Below are 19,885 nucleotides of genomic sequence, written 5' to 3'. Positions count from 1 at the left end.
AACACTTTGAAGGACACAACAGAAAGGTTAGAAGTGGAAACAGGATTTTAGTTTGCTTTCATTTATTTTTTCTATTACTGTGTCAGAGCTGGAGGTCTTGCAAAGGAACTCTAATCTCAGGAAGAGTAAATGCCCAGAAAGTAACAAGTAAGATCCATAAAATGTAATATTTGTATTGTTCAGAATTTTAGAGAGTCATAAAATGCATATTTAATTAGCCAAGACAAATGGGTAATTCCTCCCCACTCACTGTCTAGTGCCATTACCTGTACCACTCCCCCTGGAGATACAGAAAGCTGAAGAACTCTGATATAGAGCTCTTAACTGTATGACATGAAAAAAAACATCAAACAAAATGCTGTGTGATTTGCTCATCTCAAATCATACATCTATTTTAACAGACAAGACAAAACCAGGATAAAATGTTAAAAATATATGAGTGTTTTAGAGAGACTGACATTTTAATAAATTATCTAAACCAAAGCATAGCTTTCAAACAAAGAAATAACTTATTTGTGACAAAAACTGCACACTTACCTCTGTATGGTGTTCCAACTGATGTAACGTACATATTCTTCTCATACTTTTTCAGCCGGTCTTCCAGTACATGAATCTAAATAGAGAACAGTCAAAAAGATAAATGGTATTCCAAGCAGCTAATATAATCATAATTGAAGCAGTTTTCAGGTAAACATCATCTCCTTTTATGAAAGCAAAATAGAGTTGTTTTTTTAAGGAAGGAAAACATTAGCAATTGTGTAATTAAAAACTGTCCCTAAACTACTGAAGAAAATGTGTGTACATGTGTATATACACATATCTACAGCAAATGTTATGCATATATATGTATTTATATACCTGTACATTTTATAGACATAGGCACACGTAAAAAAGAAAACATGACAAAGATTATACTTGACACCAAAAAAGGTTTAGTTTAGAAAAAGATCCATTATTTCATCAAGTGTGTTGTTCCCTTTCTCACTGTGCAAATATTTTGCTAACCTGTATCACAAGCATGTGGTATTTTCATTCTCAGGGGATAGAGGAGTACTTTGAAAAGCGCGCAGATCTTTTGAGAGCAAGTGTAAGTCAAAACTATTCTAGATGCGTATTATTTCCATAGCACCTCTGTGGAGGTGTGCTACATCATCACTTGAAAAGAACAAACCGTTTAATACTGCAAGCACAAAGTATCAAACAAGAATACTTTTTACTTGCTCAAACAGCACCCTTACCTGCTCTTTGAACTCCTGCTCTTTCAGTTTTGAATCATTGACTAGTGTTGTCTTCTGTGCAAGCTGTGCCTGAAAGAAGTCACATATGGAAATCATCAAGAAACTGCTGAAGATGTCATAGGTACCTTTTCAATAAACCTCTTTCTTCTTTTAACACACATACAAACTTATAAGTAGTATTTCTGCTTTCAAACTGAAACAGAATTATCTAGAGAGCAAAATCAATAAACTTTCAGACTTACCTGAAGTTCTGTTATTGTGATCTATAACAACAACAAGAAAAAACGTATATTAAAATGTATGAAAAATACAGAGTATATCAAGCGCAGGACATGCTAAAAAAAGAAACAACTATCATTCACCCAATTCTGATTTGGTGCGTTGAGGATGATAAGAATTGAAATAACCAAATCACACATATAAAAATAAGTAGTCCCATAACACAGTTTAACTTATTTGTATTGACAGTACACAAAGCTTATATTTAAGCTCACTCATTTGATTCTGCAAGGCAATTACCACAAATGTAACTTCAAGAACCTAGTATTTCTATATCTTTACAAAATGTATATTGGAGATGAATGATAACTGAATGAATATGAAGCACATGCCAGACAATCCTAACATAATACTATTCACAATATTGTATCTTTTTCCTTAATTCTCCAAGTTGCATTTGCAAATTCAAACATTGATCTGAAAATAGGTTCAGCCTAAGAGCTTCATGAGCTCTACATCTTTCAAAAATATCGATGTTTATGAAGTATAGAGACAATTCTAAGCTGAAATTTCAATCTTTCTATGTTCCAACTCTAAGGAAAATTATTTGTCTATGGATCTTAAACTCGTAAGTGTAATTCTTGCTTCTGAAGAGCTCAATCACCTGGCCAGACATTTATTTTCCCATGGAGAGAGAAAGTTTCTGATACTTCTACATTCCAACACTAATGCTTACGGATATATTTGCCAACAGTCAGACAAATATTGTTCAAGTGTATAGTTATGCTTCATGTCAAAGTGGATACGTAATGTGTAACGTTTGGCCTCAGCTGACAAAAAGCAGCACAGGAGTTTTGGGTTTCTTTTAAAACAAACTTGTGTGACTTGGGAGACTCCAACTTTAGACAACAAATGTATCAGTTGCCCACAAGAAGTTGCTTCCAGTCAACGGAAGATTTCTAAGCTGTTTTAGTACTACAAATATGTTACAAAGCAACAAAATCAAAAAGAAGTAAGATGAGAGAAAAGTTACCATGGCAAATATAAGATGACATAATTCATTTGAATGCACATATAAAATCCAGATGTGGATTTGTACGCTTCTGCTCAGGTATGTGGACATGGTCGACAAGCCCCTTCCAATTTTCTCATCTAACTCTGTAATGTTGCACATATATGCTATTGTATCAGTTGTGGTATTGTACCAGAGAACAGCAAAATTGGTTTCCTACACACGTATCAATGACAGGCAACGGACAAATTAAGACAGGTAAGAATTAATAACAACAACTCTTACTTTGTAAGGAGGAAAAAAGAAAACTACCTCCTGACCCCAGAACAGACTGTGTCAAGGACTGAGAATCCAATCCTGAAACACTGAGAAAACAAGAACTGGAAGCCCACTTACTCACAGCACTCTAAATATGTGAGCTTTGACTGGACCAGAAGAGGTACCAGGAGCTATCTGCACATTCAAATATGCTGTTTTGAGATGAAGTCACCATTGCGAATAGTATGAAATACAAAATTCACTTTCAGTTAAGTCAGAGCTATGCAAAAGAAAGCTTGTGAACAATTTGCTAAATTTGAATTTAGTTGGAATTCTCAAAATTACTCAAGAAAGCTTGATGCTTGTATGCCAGCAAAATCATGGATACTTAACTGCTTTACATTCACCAAAAAATCCCACTCTTATTCTGCAAGCATTTTGAACTGGATGCTTTCACTGTCCTTATGTACATGCACTACTACACAACCTGGTTTTCCTCCCCTCCAAATGAGGCATCATTTAGCCTTTAAAACAAAGCTATTTACCAGCAATGGAGTTCTCTCAATGGATTTCTCTCAACTAGTTTATACCCATCACAGATGGAACAACTCCTTTGAGTTTCTCCAAAGTCTGCCATGGAAACTCCAAGGAGTGGAGAACTGTGGACAAGATTCCAAAGACAGGCAAAATTAGCTGGTTTTTTTGTATGTTGTAAGCAGATGCATCTTTACATAGAGATGTAATATTTGCAATATTCAAATATTTTAACAGCTCTATGCTACCATTGCAAATCTGTGCGATGCATTTCTCGGAAAAATTGAGAAATACATTGCTGGTATATAGATTTAATGTAACTTTCATGTCCTATCAGTGAATATGTAATCCTAAAGATGCATGTATAATATGATGCCAAATGACTGACTGTATTTATAGCAGACTTCTGTAACAAAGCAGTGAAACAGTTAACGAAGAAGTCCTAAAGTACCCTCCATACTTTTCAAAATTATGTTTTAGGAGTCTCTTAAAGAATATTCCTCTAGATAATAAGATTAAGATTATCATCAGTGGGTGGACAAGGGTTGATTAAAAATACAAGGCAGTGATACAAATATTTCTCCTTTTCCAGTTATGAAAACAACACTCATGTCATGGAATAGTTAATAAAAGTAATATAAAGGGTGTTGTAAGCAAGTGCAAGGCAGAAGGGACAAGCATTAGGACAGTGAGATAATTTGTACTCTTTGTAGTGTCAAATAAATATATTTAGTATCCCCATTGCTGCCTGTTGACAAAATGAAAAACTTAAAAATAAGGTTAATATGAATTCTCATCAATGACTCAACACCTCATATACTTTTCCTCTTCTCAGTGTAGTAATAACTAGTAGTATTTTCAACAAAGAATTCCTCACACTAACATGTGGTCTCAGAAAGACAAAAGCATGCACTCAGTCTTCTTTCAATGAAGGCCTCTCTGTCCATAATTGATATATTCAAGGCACTATTTCAGAGCCCTTTGGAATTTGATTTTTTTTTAAAAAAAAATCACACTAAATATGACCCAATGTTATTTCCTTTCCTTCTAAAGGGCTTCCAGTAAAATCAACATAAAAACCACACACAGAGGGCAAAACCCCCCACCTTAATTATCACAACACAACTGGACTTTTTAACACACCATTAAAAAAGGTAGTATCAAATACTGCAGCTTCTAAAAAGGTTCACTTTTGAAGAAGTTAAAATCTAAAAGAATAGAAACTGTAAGGGAAAATACAATTAAGAGCAAACTACAGAATTTTATGAAGACTAAGCATTTCACACCTAAAGATATAAAAATAAATGTTAGTGCCAGCTCACTTTGTCACTGTTCCAACATTCCTCCTCTGCCATCCTTTGTTTGTATTCCTTTTGCAAGTCTTCTAGCTGTGCCTGCAACTCATGAACTTTTGCTGTCATCTCTTCTTCACGAGCCTTCAAAATACAGAAAAAAAATTACCTCTACAATTAATCATCTAACCACTCAAAATCTTAACTAGAGTGGACAGAAAGCAATCAACAGAAGAGTTATGCTACACACAGAAAGAACATGCTTGAAATTCAATATAAAGGCTAGTTACACCACAGGACTACAGAAAAGAGCAAGAAACAAACAAGATTTTGCAGGCCTTCAGCAATTAAGATTATATAGTTAGGATTACAGTTAGTTTTTTGAAAATTACCTATTGAAAAGACCTATTTCTATCGGGCACTAAACCAGCATTTGAATATAATCCAGTAAGTGTAATACTGGAGAGATTGTGCTTGCTTATATGACCTAAATGAAAGGGACACATGATGATACAGAGTTACTTCCTATACTCTGGAAGTGACAAGGACTAAAATCCTTTCCTCACCACCTCTCACAAAGATGTTCCTAAAGCATTTTTAAGCACATTTTCAGAAACAATGACTTCTCGTTCACAAGGGTTTGGAGGGCACTGTGCAGTGTGGAGGACAGAAGCAGTGGCAAGAATGGCAGGGAGGAAATGAACTTTTCCTGTGTGCTTTATGACCGTGCGAAGAGTACATTTATAAGAGAAAAATACGATGACCTAAATCCTAGCAAGTTAAACTGCCCATATGACACTTTTCAAAAAGAAGTATTTTTTAAAACTGTGTCCCCTCTGGCCTTTTTGTGAGATAACACGTCAGGGAGCTCATAAAACAGCACTCTGACTCAAACCGCATGTCTCCACCGCTGAACAAAACTAAAACTCTAGTTTCACTCATGCTAACTGCTCGGGGCAGTGAGCTGCCCCCTTGTGCTATGCAGTAGTACTTCAGATCAAATTAATACAATTAATCAACTGTTATCAAGAACATAACTGCTCATCAAGATTTTGTTCCATTCAAAATCTCAGGAGTACAAACTATAGTGACACAGAATATTCACTGGAAAATAACTGCAGAACTAGGAACCTGGTGCAGGCTTAAAACCCTCAATACCTGGCATATTCAGCTGCTTCTATTTTCCTTTCTTTGTTTGTTTTGGGGTTTTTTTGTGGGAAAGTTTTGAGGGGTTTGGTTCTTTGAGGATTTTTACATCAAGAATCTAAAAATCTTGCAATTTCTAAACTACTGTTCAGTGGAATAAATACAGATTGCATGCACATCACTCTTAGGCATAGAAGGTAGTTGAAATGCAGAAAAGAAATTAAAACAATGAATGACACTTCTGTAAAAGGGATCTACCTGTGAGCCATTATTTTTATAAACCTCTGAATAGAGATTATAATTTAAAATTTGAAATAATTAGAGATCACGTGGGGTTCCCACATGCTACAGAATCTGTATTTACAATAAGAACTTATCGTTCTGTACAGCATCTGCAATACTCTGAAAAAAACTGCATGCTTTTTGGATTTAATTACAGTTATAGACTAAGACTTCAATAAAGTCATAATTTCCCAAATCTTAACCACAAGGCCTATCCTGTATTCACATGGGAGACATTACAAGAAATGAAAGAATACACACCTGAAGCTAGCTTATTTTATGTCTATCTATGAGCTAAAAATAAAATATCTAACTGGAGCAAAACATTCATTTTTCTCTAATTATATACTTTAGTTGAAGAAAAAAGACTTAGGCCTCAAATTACAGGCTATGCTGATTTACAAGTCCTTTAATTAGGGAGACTTTCATGAAATCTTAAATGATAAAAGTTTTTATGAAAGATAAGAAAAAAACAGATAAAGCATGAGAAGTACCAGGGAAGCACTTCACAAATAAATCATATTAAGTTTAACAGACTGAATGATTCCTACTCATCTTTAAGGATATAGACTCAAATCAAGTTAGACTAATTTTTAGCATCATTAACCACATTTAAAATGCAACAAAGAGCTACAAATTTATAGGAGCAAAATTCATTCTTGCAATTGGCATTATCTTTGCTTCAACTTCTTACCATTTATGACAGAGAAACCTCTGCATAAATGTCTTGATGCGAAATTTCTCAAACCTATAATGAGTCAAGTCAGGTATAAGTGGGAAAATAACTGGTAACTTTAGGGTAACTTGAGAAAACCCATACATCCACTGATGCATAAGTTTCTATTTCTATCAAAGATCTCAATGAATATGAAATACACTCAATTTAACAAATATTTCTTAGCTTTTGAGATGTTTGCAATACTTTTTCAGCAAAAAAGGTAACATTGTCTAAACTTTTTTTTCTTCCCTAAAAATAATAGAAACAAAACACTCACACATATACCATTACCTAAAAAAGAAACGTGGAGTCTGAAATTTAGAATATCAAAATACAGCTTATTGCCATTTCAGGCAACTGTCATTGCCATCATCAATGACATGCAAAAAATAACAGTGTTCATATCCTCCAATTGCACGGAAGTCAAATTAGCCCAAACATTCAAGATAATGCATTGAGTACAGCATGCATGTTTCTGACATATGTACAGACTGAATGCATCAGAAAAAAGAGAGGAATTACATCTGCATGACTTCACATATCAGGTGTAATTAAAGCAGTAAGATCTTTAATGGAAAGAATTACAGTTTTTCTGTCTAGTTGTGCAATAAAAAAAAGGGAAGCATTAATTTGAAATGTATGTAGTCATATCACTTTTCAGAAAGATACCTCAAGGATTTCTTCATATTTTTTCACAGTCCTTTTTAGATCATCGTCTTTTTCAGCGATTTTTTTATGTAACTGTGTTGTCTCTATGTGATGATTTTCTATCAATTCAGTTTCTACCTCCTGGGCTTTACCTATAAAAAAAGTCAGGCAATATAAAAAGAAAATCATATTTATTTTGTTAAATTATGTCACAACAATATTACAAAAAGCTTAAAGACAACTGTGGAAGGCATCTGTAAGGAAAACTTGTCAAGCAAATTCATTTTTCCACACTGTCAGTGATAATTATGCCACTTGATCCTAACATGTATGAAGTTTGTTGCCTGCCATTTCGTATCCAGACCAATTTTTTCTACCTGATGCTGGAACTTTTCTCTAAAATTTAAGATCACAACCAATATTTATCAACTAATTCTATCTCCTACTGTATCTAGAGAAGTAACAGAAACATCTGCAAATCTTCAGAAATTCCTCAGTTGTAGGGAGTACTTCCATTAACTGTTGAGTCAAAAGATACCTTCTGCTCACTTCTCCAACCTCCGACTTACACTATGGTGGCAAAAGATGGACAGAGAAGCTGAAATATGCTGTACTCTATAGTTATAAGTACATCATATAGCAATCAGACATCGTACCCAGTTGGTACTTGTTAGTGGTTACAGTGAATGAAGTCTGCGAGGCGCAGCTAAGAAAATGCCATTCTGATTCCCAGATGGATCCAAGTTTCTCTAAAAGGCACCCTTCAGGGTCATATATTCAACAATGGAGCATTAAAGGTTTGTACTGCTGAAGCCAAAGTAGTATTACAACGAAAACTTAACAATGTGTTTTCACCTCTAAAACCCTACTCGCTTTTTTTTTTCTTTTGTACATATGATAAAAAAATAGGTACCTATAGCTATCACGGGTAACTCTTGCCATGACAGATGCAAACAGAGTGCTAGATCAAAGATCCATCCTGTGGGGTAAGGAAGAACAGCTACATATGCGTTTTCCTAATTGTGCTACAATTAACATTTGTATGTTATTTCCTGAGCAAAAGAAGTTCTTCTCCTGAGCTCTCTAGGCAGTCATAACACACATGTTCTCTTTATCACATGTTCTCTTTATCAGAGTCCCAGGTAAAAACCCTTCCCCAAAACATCTGAAGATTGGATTTTCTGGCTATTTTACTGATTACAGTTATATTAGTATTTCACTTACTGATTGTCTCTTTTACTGCTGTTTCCAATTCTCTTTCTTTTTGAGCCAGCTGAGTATTGAACTCTCTCATTAACTGCTTTAAGGTGGAGTTGTGCTTTAATTCAATGTCTTCTTGTTCACATCTGTACAAAAATGGCAGAAAATACAATGAGGAAATAAAATATTTAAAGCGAGTGTGAGAACAGTTTAGCAAGGTAAGAGATTTGGGAATTTCTCCAAAATTATTTTGGAATGGGATAGTTTTGAGTTATACGAATTCTGTGGGATTCAGGGAGGCTTTCTGTTCCCCTCTTATGGAATTCACCTGGAAGGCACAGGTGTTTCATTTAAAAAACAACCCAGAATAGAACCCTTCGAAAAGATATGGAGTTTTTGCTGAGGAAGATGAAGAACTGGAAGTAAAGAATGTGCTGCACAAAAGTGGAGTTTTTAGGGAATTCCTTGCTTGAGAAACCATTACAGTGCCAAGCAGTATATCACATTTTTGTGCAATACATGTGAACAATTCTCAATATCACTTGAACACGAAGCTCTCAGTACTAAGTTTTAATAACTTTGGTTTCCTGTTTGAGGAAAACAGAACTATTATTTTATGTTCTGGCAATGCTGCAAATGACCATCACTAAACCAAATCAAAAGCATTACTACTTTGCCAAAAGACAAACCACTTTTTACACTGATGACTCAAATAGTGTTTTATGTTTTCACGAAGTGCTACTTTCAAGTAGCTCTTTTCTTGCTGTTTCTCCAAGTCTATTTAGAAAAATCACAGAAAAATACCAGTCATTCTTTCGTTGTTACAAATTGAACTTTAAAAAGTATTCTTGAGGTTTTAGTGGTTACAGATAAAGCAAAGAAATAACAAGACCAGGAACAAAGAATTTACCTGATTTTCTGCTCCATTTCTTCTAAGGACTCCTTCTTTACTATGTCAAGCTCCTGCTGATGTTCTTTTCGCAGAGTACGTAAGTCTTTTTGAAGATTATTCACTTCTTTGCGTAATTTCTGTTTCTCCCTTTCAGTCTCTTCCAGTTTAGTCTGCAAATCTTTCTGCTGGTTCTGCATATCATCTAGTAACTTCTGCAGCTCCAAACTAGACTTTTCTTCAGCGTTTTCCTCAACAGCTTTCAGACTGTCATTTCTTTCATCCAACTGTTGCTGTAAACTTTTTAGCTTTTCTTCATATCTCAAACTCGTATCTTCCATCTCAATCTTATGTGCTTCATTTTCCTTCACTAGATTATTTTCCAACTCTTTTATCTTCTGTTCTAAAGATTGACTGTCTGTCTCCTTTTCCTGCATTTTTTTCTGCAAATCTCCAATTACATTCTCCATATCGAGAAGTTTTTGTTCTTTAGCTTTTAACTCTTCCCTATTGCTTGCTAAATCACTGCCACAGCAAGCATGCTCATCCGCTAACAATGCATATTTTTTGGTTTGCTCTGCAAGTTCTTTCTTGAGGCTTTCAGTCCTACCCTGCTCCTCCTGATGGCTCTTCTCAACACATTCTAGTTTTTTAAGGAGTTCATCCTGTTTGTTTTGCAGTTCTAGACGAGAGTCATTACTCTCTCGCTGTTCCTTTTCATACTTCTGCAATAATTCATCTTTTTCGGTTAAGCCCTTCTGTAACACATGCATTTTCTCTTCATACATCTGTTGGACACTCTCAAGCATGTTACTTTTTTCTTGCTCTACAGCAGCTTTTACATTCTCTACTTTTTGCAGCATTTCTTTCTCTAATTCTGTGGAATGTCTTGTTGACTTAATTTTTTCTTCTAAGGACTCAATTTTGGCCTCCCTCTCCTGCACTTTTTGTTCCAAGTCTCTTAACTGATTTTCTCTATCTTGCTTAAATTGCTGTTCCTTTTCTTCCATCTGAGACATTAATTGCTTTTTAATAGAACCAATTTTTTGCTCTGCCTTCTTTTTCAGATCTGCCAGCTTAGTACTGTTCTCTGCATTCAGTCGCTCTTCTAATTCTTTCAGTTCTTCCTCTTTACTTTTAAGTATCGCTGACTTCATTTGATCAAATTCCCTCTCCTTTGCTTCAAATTCAGCTTTCAGTGAACCTATTTGCTTCTCAAGATTAAGCACTTTTTCTTCAGCCTCCTTAAATCTATTGTCCTTTTCAAAAGCCACCTTCTCTGCTTGCTGGAGTTGCCAAGCTATCTCTTTTTGCTCTGTATCTTTTTGTTCATTATACTTTTTAAGTTCCTCCATCAAGGAATCATTTTCTGAAGTTTTCTGCGCAATGTGCTCTTCTAGTTCAGCAATTCTTGCTGCTTGCTTTTTTAACTTTGCCGTTAACTCACTTTCTTGCTTTTCCCTCCTGTTTTGCTTTTGTTCCAATTCACTTTTTAAACTATCGAGATTCTTGCTTTGTTTAGCCAGCTGCTCTTTCAGTTTATTTAGCTCTTCATCTTTTTTATTGCCTTCAGTATTGCTTAATTCAAGTTTGCTCTGCAAATCTTTAATAGTATCATGATTTTGTGTAAAGCGGGTTTGTGCTTTCATCTTCCACTCTGACAGCTTGGACGTGCAATGATCTACCTGCTCAAGAGCCGATGCTTTTTCTTGAGTCAGTGTCTCAACTCTGGACGATAACTCCTGTACCTGGTTTAGTAACTGCAACTGATCTTCTTGATGTTGCTTGCTTAACAGAGACATGGCTGCTTCCTTCTCCGTTAAACTTATCATGCTTTCAAGTCTAACATTAAGGTCATTAACTGTTTTGTTAAGAGCAGAGATCTCAGATTCTTTTTCCTGGAGTTCCTCCCTCATTGAGGTGACAGCATTAATATTTTCAGATAACTCTTTCTTCAGCTGTGTTATGCAAGTTTCTTTTTCTGATGCTGCTTGCTGCTGATGCCCTCCCTCTTTTTGCAATTGTTCCTTTTCTGTTACAAGTCCTTCAATGTCAGCTCTCATGGACATAATTAAATCGTCCTTCTCTTGCAGCTGTTGCATTGACTTTTGCAAAGAAGTACTTGCAGCAGAATGATGCTCTGTTACTTCTCTAAGTTGAGCTTCTAGTTCAGGAATCTTACTTGTTTTAGTTAATACTGCTTCTTTAACTTTTGCAGTTCGGCGCTCGCAATCCGCAATTTTGCATGTTACTATGCCAATCTTTTCATTACATTTTTCAATTAATTCATTAATTTTTGTTTGCAATAAAGCTTCAGCATTCTTCCAATAAGCATCTAACTGGGCTACAAGTTCTCCTGACTGCCTTTTAAACTCAGTTTCTTTTAGCTGAATTGCCTCTATTTTTTTCTGATAATTTTCATGATCTTTATACTGAGAAGACTGCACAGTTTGGAGTTTCTCTTCAAGTGTTTTCAGTGTATCAGCCAGCTCGGTAATTTTGGCTTTGTCCTTTTCTTCAACTGCTTTCTGTTTACTGAGCTGTTCCTGAAGTCCTGACTGCTCTTTCAGGGACTGATTAAGATCTCTTTCCAATTTTTTCAACTGTGTTTTCAGGTCACTTTCCTTATCTGACAAAGTATTCACCTTAGCCACTGACTCCATCAGTTGTTCTTGCAATTCCCTCAGGGACTCCTCCTTTTTCACCTGTTCTTCCTTCAGTTGGGTTATTTCTGTTCTGGAGCCTTCCTTCTCAGCACTGAAGGTGGCAAGTTTCTGTTTCAGGTCTCCAACTTCCTGCTCTTTCTCTTGCAGTTCCATTTCATGTTTTTCCTGGAGCTCTTCAACCCGCTGATGGAGTTTCTTTTCCCAACTCTGGGTAATTTCTTCCAACTCCCTCCTATGAGCCTCCGCAAGACTCTCTAGTTGTTCCTTCTGATTAGATTCCAGTTTTGATATAGCATCATTGATTCCAGCTGAGCTGGCATGTGCCATTTCCAACATTTTAGCATTGAATTCACTCTCTTTCTGACTGAACTCCAACTGCTTGTTTTCAAGTTCTTTTTTCAGTTTAGCTTCCTGCTCAGCAAGTTTCTTTTTGAAAGATTCCTGCATATCTTTTGATTTCTGTTTAATTTTGTCCATTTTGTTCTCCTGACGTTTCAGTTTACTTTCATATTCTCCTTGTAAAGCACTGATTTGCTCCTCTGCAGCTAACAGTTTCTGTTTAAGTTCTTCCACTTGCTTGTCCTGTAACCTCTTCATGTGTTCAATTTCATTTTCTTTCTCAGTTAGACTTCTTTTTATCTCATCAGCCTCTCTTTGTAGATCCTCCAGTTGACATTCATATTGTTGTGTTAGAGACATTACTTTTTGTGTATTTTCATTGCTTTGCTCTTGCAAATGCTGCTTCAGGTCATGTACCTGAGAGATGTATGCCTCTAACTCATTCTTGACTTTACCCAGCTGGGATTCGGTTCTTTCTAGCTGATCTCTAAGTTGCAATTTTTCACCTTCAAGATCTGTCAGCTTGCACTGCAACTTTGCTAATTCCTCTTCATAAGTCTTTGCCTGCTCATTAGAAGTACTCTGATGAGATTCCGAAAGCTCCTCTAGCTTTGTAGACACTTGGACAAGTTCAGCTTCAGATCTTTCTGCAGATTCCTTTAGTTTCTGTTCATGTGCTTTTAGTTCCTCCAGATGTCTGTCTTTCTCCTCCAATGACTGCTTGAGTTGGTTGAGTTCCTCTCTGAGTTCCTTCTCAACTCCTTGAATAGATATTTCGTGCTCTTTTAACATCATTTCAACTACTTCTTTGTGACGTTTCCTCTCTTCTTCCAACTTTCCTTCCCACTCTTGCTTTGCTTCACACACTTTACTATTCAATTCTGAGAGCTCTTGTTCTAAATCATGACGCATTTTTAGTGATTCTGATAACTCTGAAGACAGAGCTTCTAATTCTGTTTGTTTCACATCAAGTTTTTCTAATGTTTTTTCATTCATCTCTTCTATGTGTGCATGGAAAACTGTTTCTTTCTCTTTCAAAATTGTATCTATCTCTTGTTCTTGTTTCTCTCTAATTTTTTCTATTTCAGTTGCTTGTTGTTGCTTTAAGTTTTGAAGTTTTTCTGTCCAAAGCTTTTCCTGCTGCTGTTTCATGTTTTCCAATTCTTTCTTGTGTTTTTCAACCATATCATTGATTTCCTTATTATGCTGCTTTTTTTCAGACTCCATCAGAGTACTTAATTCCTCTGATTGTTTTCTGTCATCTTGCGAATATTTTGCAAGAGAACTTTCCAGTTCAAGAATCCTCTGTTAGAGAATACAGTTTTAAAAGAATATGAATATTCAAAAGGTAATGAGTTGATGAAATTTTAAAAAAAATCCCAGCAGGTTCACATAACTACAAGTCACTCCATTCTTTCTAGTGAATATCAACCTTTTATATAAGCCTTTCGTTCATCTCATTTGTTGTTAACTTTGCTTCTATTATGCGAGTTATTTAATAAAAAAAATCTCTTTCACCGCAGTAAAAATAGATACAATAAAAACTTGGAAAAATTTAACTAATTCAAATAAAATAATTCACATGATATTTATGAGAGATATGTTCACTTTTTCTTATTAAGCTAAAGTACTAATACACATAGGATGAACAGTATCGGGAGTCTACATGAGTTTTATGGAGCCTCGTACATATCTACTGATCTATCTTAATTCCACCCCTCATGGAAATGCTGCTGTAAAGTTAAAATGCTTCTATAGGCACAACTTCCAAACTAATATTTGGGAGTGGTGGAATAATGTACAAACTTATATTAGCAGATAATACAATCTTACCCATTACATAAAGCAAAGGACACTTCAAAAATTTAAGTAATTTTTTTACTTACTCAAGCATGCTTATAAGTGTATGTATAGTAGCAGTACCCAGAAGTTTAACAGTTTAAAGCTTAACTCTCCTGCATAACGTACATAAAAATTATGTACAAATTCATATCCCACACCATGATACAAAGTGAATGTACCTCTATTTTTGCCATCTAATCTTGTAAAAAACTAGGGGCTGCAGCATACCATGGCAATACATTAAATTTCTGTCACTACAAGAAGCATTGTGAGATTAAAACAGCCCAATCACAATAAATCCATAGTATTTGTAAACCTGTCACAGTTAAACATATACCGAAGGGAATTCTTGTAAACGTTTACCCTTTAGGAATCTTTACTCACAGTTCTAAAAGTCTCTACTTCTTGATGCATCATCTGAACCTTCTTGTCACACTCTGACTGTATCGCTTTCTTCTGCAGCTCTAATTCTTCTAAGGCTAGGGATTCTTGCTGCTCTTGTTCTTGAAGGGTTTTTAAACACTCACTCTGATTTTTTTCCTGTATCAAAAATTATTAAAACAAACTATAAACATGTCCATCACACCTTCAAAAAACAGTATAATAGGATATTTACAAACCAGTTAATAGGAGTCATAGACTAATCACGTGCATTTTCTCCACACACATATAGTTTGTATTTCATCTGTGAAAATGAAATTGTGATAAATCACTTCCATTTTCTCTTCTTGGGAACCATTTGTCTACTTCCCTTTGTAGGAAAAACATACTGCAATCCAGCCTTTCATTTGGTTTGTTTAGCATGATTAATTGAGAGTAACACCTTAGAGGAATAAAGGTCTGTCTTCACTTGATTCCACTGCTAAAGTTTTTTAAACTTCTGTTCCTTATAATTACAAAAATAACCTGAGAAACAGGTAGAAAAATGTAGTCAGGAAGGGACTGTCAAAGTCCCTCAGTTCTAGTCACCAACCATCATGGAGGAGCACAAAAGAGAATCTACTATTCGTTAGGTAAAATTACGTGATGATCTAAAGTGGATTACAGCTTATGAAAAAGAGCAAAGAATCCCAACAATTCCTACCAGTGTGACCTAGAAGAAAATTCTTTTCCGAGGTCAAATACTATGAAAAGTTAATCCTGACACATAACACAACCAGACATAACGATACCAACACTTTTCAAATAACAGCCTCATTCACTATAGCTACTGTGGCTAATCACCAATGATCCAGAAGAAGAAATTAAGAAGTCTAAGAAGAATAGTTTAAAAAAAAAAAAAAAAGTCTTTCCCACAAAATGCAGCTGTTAGTGAGCAGTGACAGTGATTAATTATCATTATTCAGTCTGGATCACTGCAGTTGCTTTCCCTTCATGGTGCTGAAGTCTCTGAGCTCTTTGGTTTTTGGAGTAGATTCATATTTTTGAGTGCAGAAAGACTCTCACTGCTGAATAGGGTGAGATTAAGACTTCGAGCCCCACCTCACACTTAGAGAAATGTCTTTCTACACATCTTAGGGATACTTACAAGAGCTGCCTTCATCTTCTCCTGGAATGCCTTTTCTTGGGCCTGTAATCTGTCATGTAACTCCTGATCTTTGGTAGCCATTTCTTTTTTATGGAATTTTTCCAGTTCAGCAACACGTTCCTCTGAAGACTTCTGTGAATCAAAGTCAGAAAAAACTAATTTCAAAATATTAAATAACAAAACACTTAATATTATTTCTTAATAAGAAAAGCAGTGCAACAGAGAGAGGAAACCACAACCACCTCTTTGCTCCCTCTGAATAAATAAGAATTACTGGGAGTGCTTAACATTAAGCCCTGACAGTTCTTATTTTCAAGTCTGAAGTTACCCATCTTCCTTCTCAAGTCTTTCACAGTTCTACTAAAAGAAACACTGCATTTTCTAAAGACTCTTCTATCAAGGTGAACTTAGCATTTTCAATTTTAGTTCAAACGTGATAATAAATTGGAAAAGGAACTTCTGTCTGTAGCTTTCCCTGTATTCTTATTTCATGATCCAGAAAGTCAAGTGGTGATACTCTATGTAGGGAGCTACCTACAACCTACATATGCACTTTATTTAAGAATAATGTAATGCAAGTCAGTCATCTCCCTAAATCATCAGCGTCTTCACTTAGAAAAACTAAGAAAGTAACAAATGTCAGCACAAGAACTGCAATTTAAAGGTGTCCAAATTTACAGCTTTGAAAGGCACGTGCAGTACTCCTGCAGTTCCTGCCTGAACACACCAGAGGAAGCAAATTTTAGCAATTCTTAACTAGCAAACAGTTTGGCAACAAGTTCTTAAACGTTGACACATACTGGGCTAGGATAATCATTAAAAGTACTTCGTATTAAAACCCAAAATCCTGGTGGAGATGTGTGATCTGACTGCCATTAATTTTTTCTTCTTGACTCCCTTTAAAGCCTCAAATGTACTTCTAGTCAGTATTTTATTAAATACTGTGAAACAAAGAGTAATACTGTTCATTTTTCCATGCCTCTAAACACATTGATTTTAAAGAAAAAGAAAAAATCTGTATAGGGAGTTTTCCATTTTGTTTTACATAAATCTATAAATAAATAATCCTAGAAATTAATTTTTACAGAATTTGTTACATAGCAAAAAAATTATAACAAAGTTCTGATATATGAATGTATTTCACAACTAGAGTTTAACTGTAATTGAATGATTAGATTAAAAGCCAATAACACAGGGTGAGTTTCAGCTTTTACCTTCATAATCTCAACCACCTCTTGTTTCACTCTGGTTAACTCCCGTTGAAGATTTACCCTCTCTTCCTCACTTGCCTTTTCTACTGCTTTGATTTTTTCATCCATTTCTGCCTGCAATTTTTTCCGGGCTTCCTCTGTCTTTTGGGCAATACTCAGAGCCCTCTCGAGCTCTTCAAAAGCTGCAAAGAAAAAGGAAAAAATGTATATGATAGTCAAGAAATACCTATGTCCCTTGATAGAAGAACAGAGTTCTCAGTAACTCTAAGTCACCCAAGTAACAGAAGAATGTACCTAGGAATCCATCAAGAATTCACATGGGTTTATTATCTAGAAAGGAAAGAGAACTGACAAATAAATGTGAATGCCTTCCAATACATTTTGTAGCTTCTTTTTCTTTCCCTAAAACCACCATAAAATACATAAACCATATAAATAAACCTACAGTTCCTCTTCTGGCTGTAAGTGCTGAATAACTTTGAAGAAGAGGAAGAAAGATGCATGACAAAAGGGCAATTCACAAGTTGTTCTTCCACTAAAACAAGCAAATGGAAGCATAAACCACGAATGATTGCTATATAAGTCAGTTTTTACTGAATCAAGAAAGAGTTCTTGAATAGAACGCTGAAGTACAATACCAGGCACTTTATTTTTTAAGAGTTGTTCATTTCAAACTGTACAACCTCGGTAATCCCTAAACTGTGGCTTTGGTGTAGTCCATAATTTCAGTATTTCACTATTTACTTTTAATGTAACTACTATCTGCAATTCAGAGACACTGGAAAAATGCTTGTGTGTTATGAAAACCATCCTGTGCTTCTAAACTTCACAAATAAAATGTAAGAAAAAAGTATTAAGATTTGCTCCCAGAAAACTATAATATCTATAAGATGTTTCAAAAGAACACTCAAGCTACAGTGATGAGATTCATTTACATATGCATAAGATGCACGTCTGCTGAAACACATTTTAATTTACAAATCGGAAGCAATAATTCCACAGCTTCTTCCCATGCTAAGGAGAGGTATTCTAACATACTTTATTCACTTCATAGATGATCATTTAGATATAAAAAGAAAGCAAATTAATTCCTGTGTTGCGAGCTGGCTTATTTATTATTATTCAATACCAGCATCAGAGTTCCTCACTGAAACTGATGGCAACATCTATATAGAATTACACAAGACAGGAATTTGATCACTGTTAGGGAAATCTCTTTTCCTGAATAGATCGTGAATGTGGAAAACCCCTGCTGCATATGAAAGGAAAATTCAGTCACAGAACGGTCTACTATATGGTTAAATTTTTGCATAAAAGAACTTTGGCAAAACACCTCTGTAAAATTCAGAATCACAGTGCCAATATCAAGACTGTAACTTATCAGAGCACAAAAAACCTAAAAGTATACTATTCTACTATACCCTGGACTACTTGGGTACTACTCTGGCAGAAGACAGAACAAAGTAATTTTTAAAGTGTTATTTAGTATGCTAAGCTTTCTTCCACTTAGTTCTACCCCCCCAAAATAATCATAACAGACACATACATCTCTAGTCTCCCTGATTCACCATTACTTAGTAGGCATTCACAGCAAATCTTGTAATCCTTGGGTTTTTTAAACTATCTTCAATAACATTCAGGCATGAGTCTGAGAAGTGAATAATAATTTCCATTCCACATCTTCTGATAACATTCAAAACTGAAGCTTTTAACCACAATCTATACTTTTGAGGCAATGCTGCAAATAGGTTTTCAAGTAATATAACTCCATAAAATTGCATTCACTCAAATTCTGACCTTTCCAGAATTTTCTTCTGTTTTCTGGAGGAAGCCTTTCTCTGACTACTCACAGCAACAATCATGTTTTAGGGCAAAACAGGATTGTTACTGACCCTGGCAATACTGAAGTACATCATTGTACACACTTTTTCACTCCTGGTTCTACTTAAATACTAAAGCTCAATACAAAAAAGTAAGAGCACTAGAGATTATTTCAAACAGCAAAACAGTCTAAAACATAATGCGAGCATGCACGAGGCTTACAGCTCCTTACTTTTCAAGCACAGTTCTTCACAGTCTCCATCAAGGCATTTGCCACCTGGGACCTACAGGACTCAAGTCCTCCCCCCTCACCACCCCAGGCACAACTCAGTTTTGAACTCAGCCTGTGCAAGTGCATTTGGAGAACATCATCGACTTCTCTGATGCTCCTCTCAGCCCTAACAAAAGCACGCAGAGCCAGCAAAATTGTCCAAGTCTTTCAGTATTACAGCATCATAAATGGTTTTTCATAGAATCATATAATGGTTAGGGTTGGAAGGGACCTCAAAGATCATCTAGTTCCAAACCCCCTGCTGCGGGCAGGGACACCCTCCACTAGACCACGTTGCCCAAAGCCTCATCCAACCTGGCCTTGAACACTTCTAGGGATGGGGCATCCACAACCTCTCTGGGCAACCTGTTCCAGTGCCTCACCACCCTCACAGTAAAGAATTTCTAACATCTAATCTAAATCGACCCTCCTTCAGCTTGAACCCATTACCCCTTGTCCTGTCACTACACTCCCTCATAAACAGTCCCTCTCCATCTTTCCTGTAGGCTCCTTCAGGTACTGGTAAGCTGCAATTAGATCTCCCTGGAGCCTTCTTTTCTCCAGGCTGAACAATCCCAACTCTCTCAGCCTGTCCTCACAGGAGAGGTGCTCCAGCCCTCTGATCAGCTTCGTGGCCCACCTCTGGACTCGCTCCAACAGCTCCATGTGTCTCCTGTACTGGGGCCCCCAGAGCTGGATGCAGTACTCCAGGTGGGGTCTCACAAGAGCCGAGTAGAGGGGCAGGATCACCTCCCTCGACCTGCTGGTCAC

The 19,885-nt window shown here is 36.0% G+C and overlaps 1 protein-coding gene across 7 annotated transcripts in view; it reads right to left on the bottom strand.

Annotated features, from left to right (window-relative positions):
• The window catches only part of GOLGA4 (golgin A4), a 97,196-nt gene that overhangs the window by 35,657 nt on the left and 41,654 nt on the right, over positions 1 to 19,885 (bottom strand). For 5 of the 7 annotated variants that reach the window (XM_054815194.1, XM_054815196.1, XM_054815197.1 and 2 more), the window contains 10 exons: positions 17,026 to 17,204; positions 15,812 to 15,943; positions 14,668 to 14,823; positions 9,458 to 13,746; positions 8,572 to 8,693; positions 7,369 to 7,499; positions 4,584 to 4,697; positions 1,481 to 1,501; positions 1,239 to 1,307; positions 538 to 613 (listed from right to left, as the gene is read on the bottom strand). In XM_054815194.1, coding sequence (XP_054671169.1) covers positions 538 to 613; positions 1,239 to 1,307; positions 1,481 to 1,501; positions 4,584 to 4,697; positions 7,369 to 7,499; positions 8,572 to 8,693; positions 9,458 to 13,746; positions 14,668 to 14,823; positions 15,812 to 15,943; positions 17,026 to 17,204 — 5,289 coding nt within the window. The remainder of the gene's footprint in view (positions 1 to 537; positions 614 to 1,238; positions 1,308 to 1,480; positions 1,502 to 4,583; positions 4,698 to 7,368; positions 7,500 to 8,571; positions 8,694 to 9,457; positions 13,747 to 14,667; positions 14,824 to 15,811; positions 15,944 to 17,025; positions 17,205 to 19,885) is intronic. The other 2 variants (XM_054815195.1, XM_054815198.1) reach the window with 1 other exon arrangement.

Source organism: Grus americana, chromosome 2 (genome assembly GCF_028858705.1).
Source record: "Grus americana isolate bGruAme1 chromosome 2, bGruAme1.mat, whole genome shotgun sequence".
Taxonomy (NCBI): Eukaryota; Metazoa; Chordata; class Aves; order Gruiformes; family Gruidae; genus Grus; species Grus americana.
Note: the sequence above shows the minus strand (reverse complement) of the source record. Positions and strands in the feature narration are given on the sequence as shown.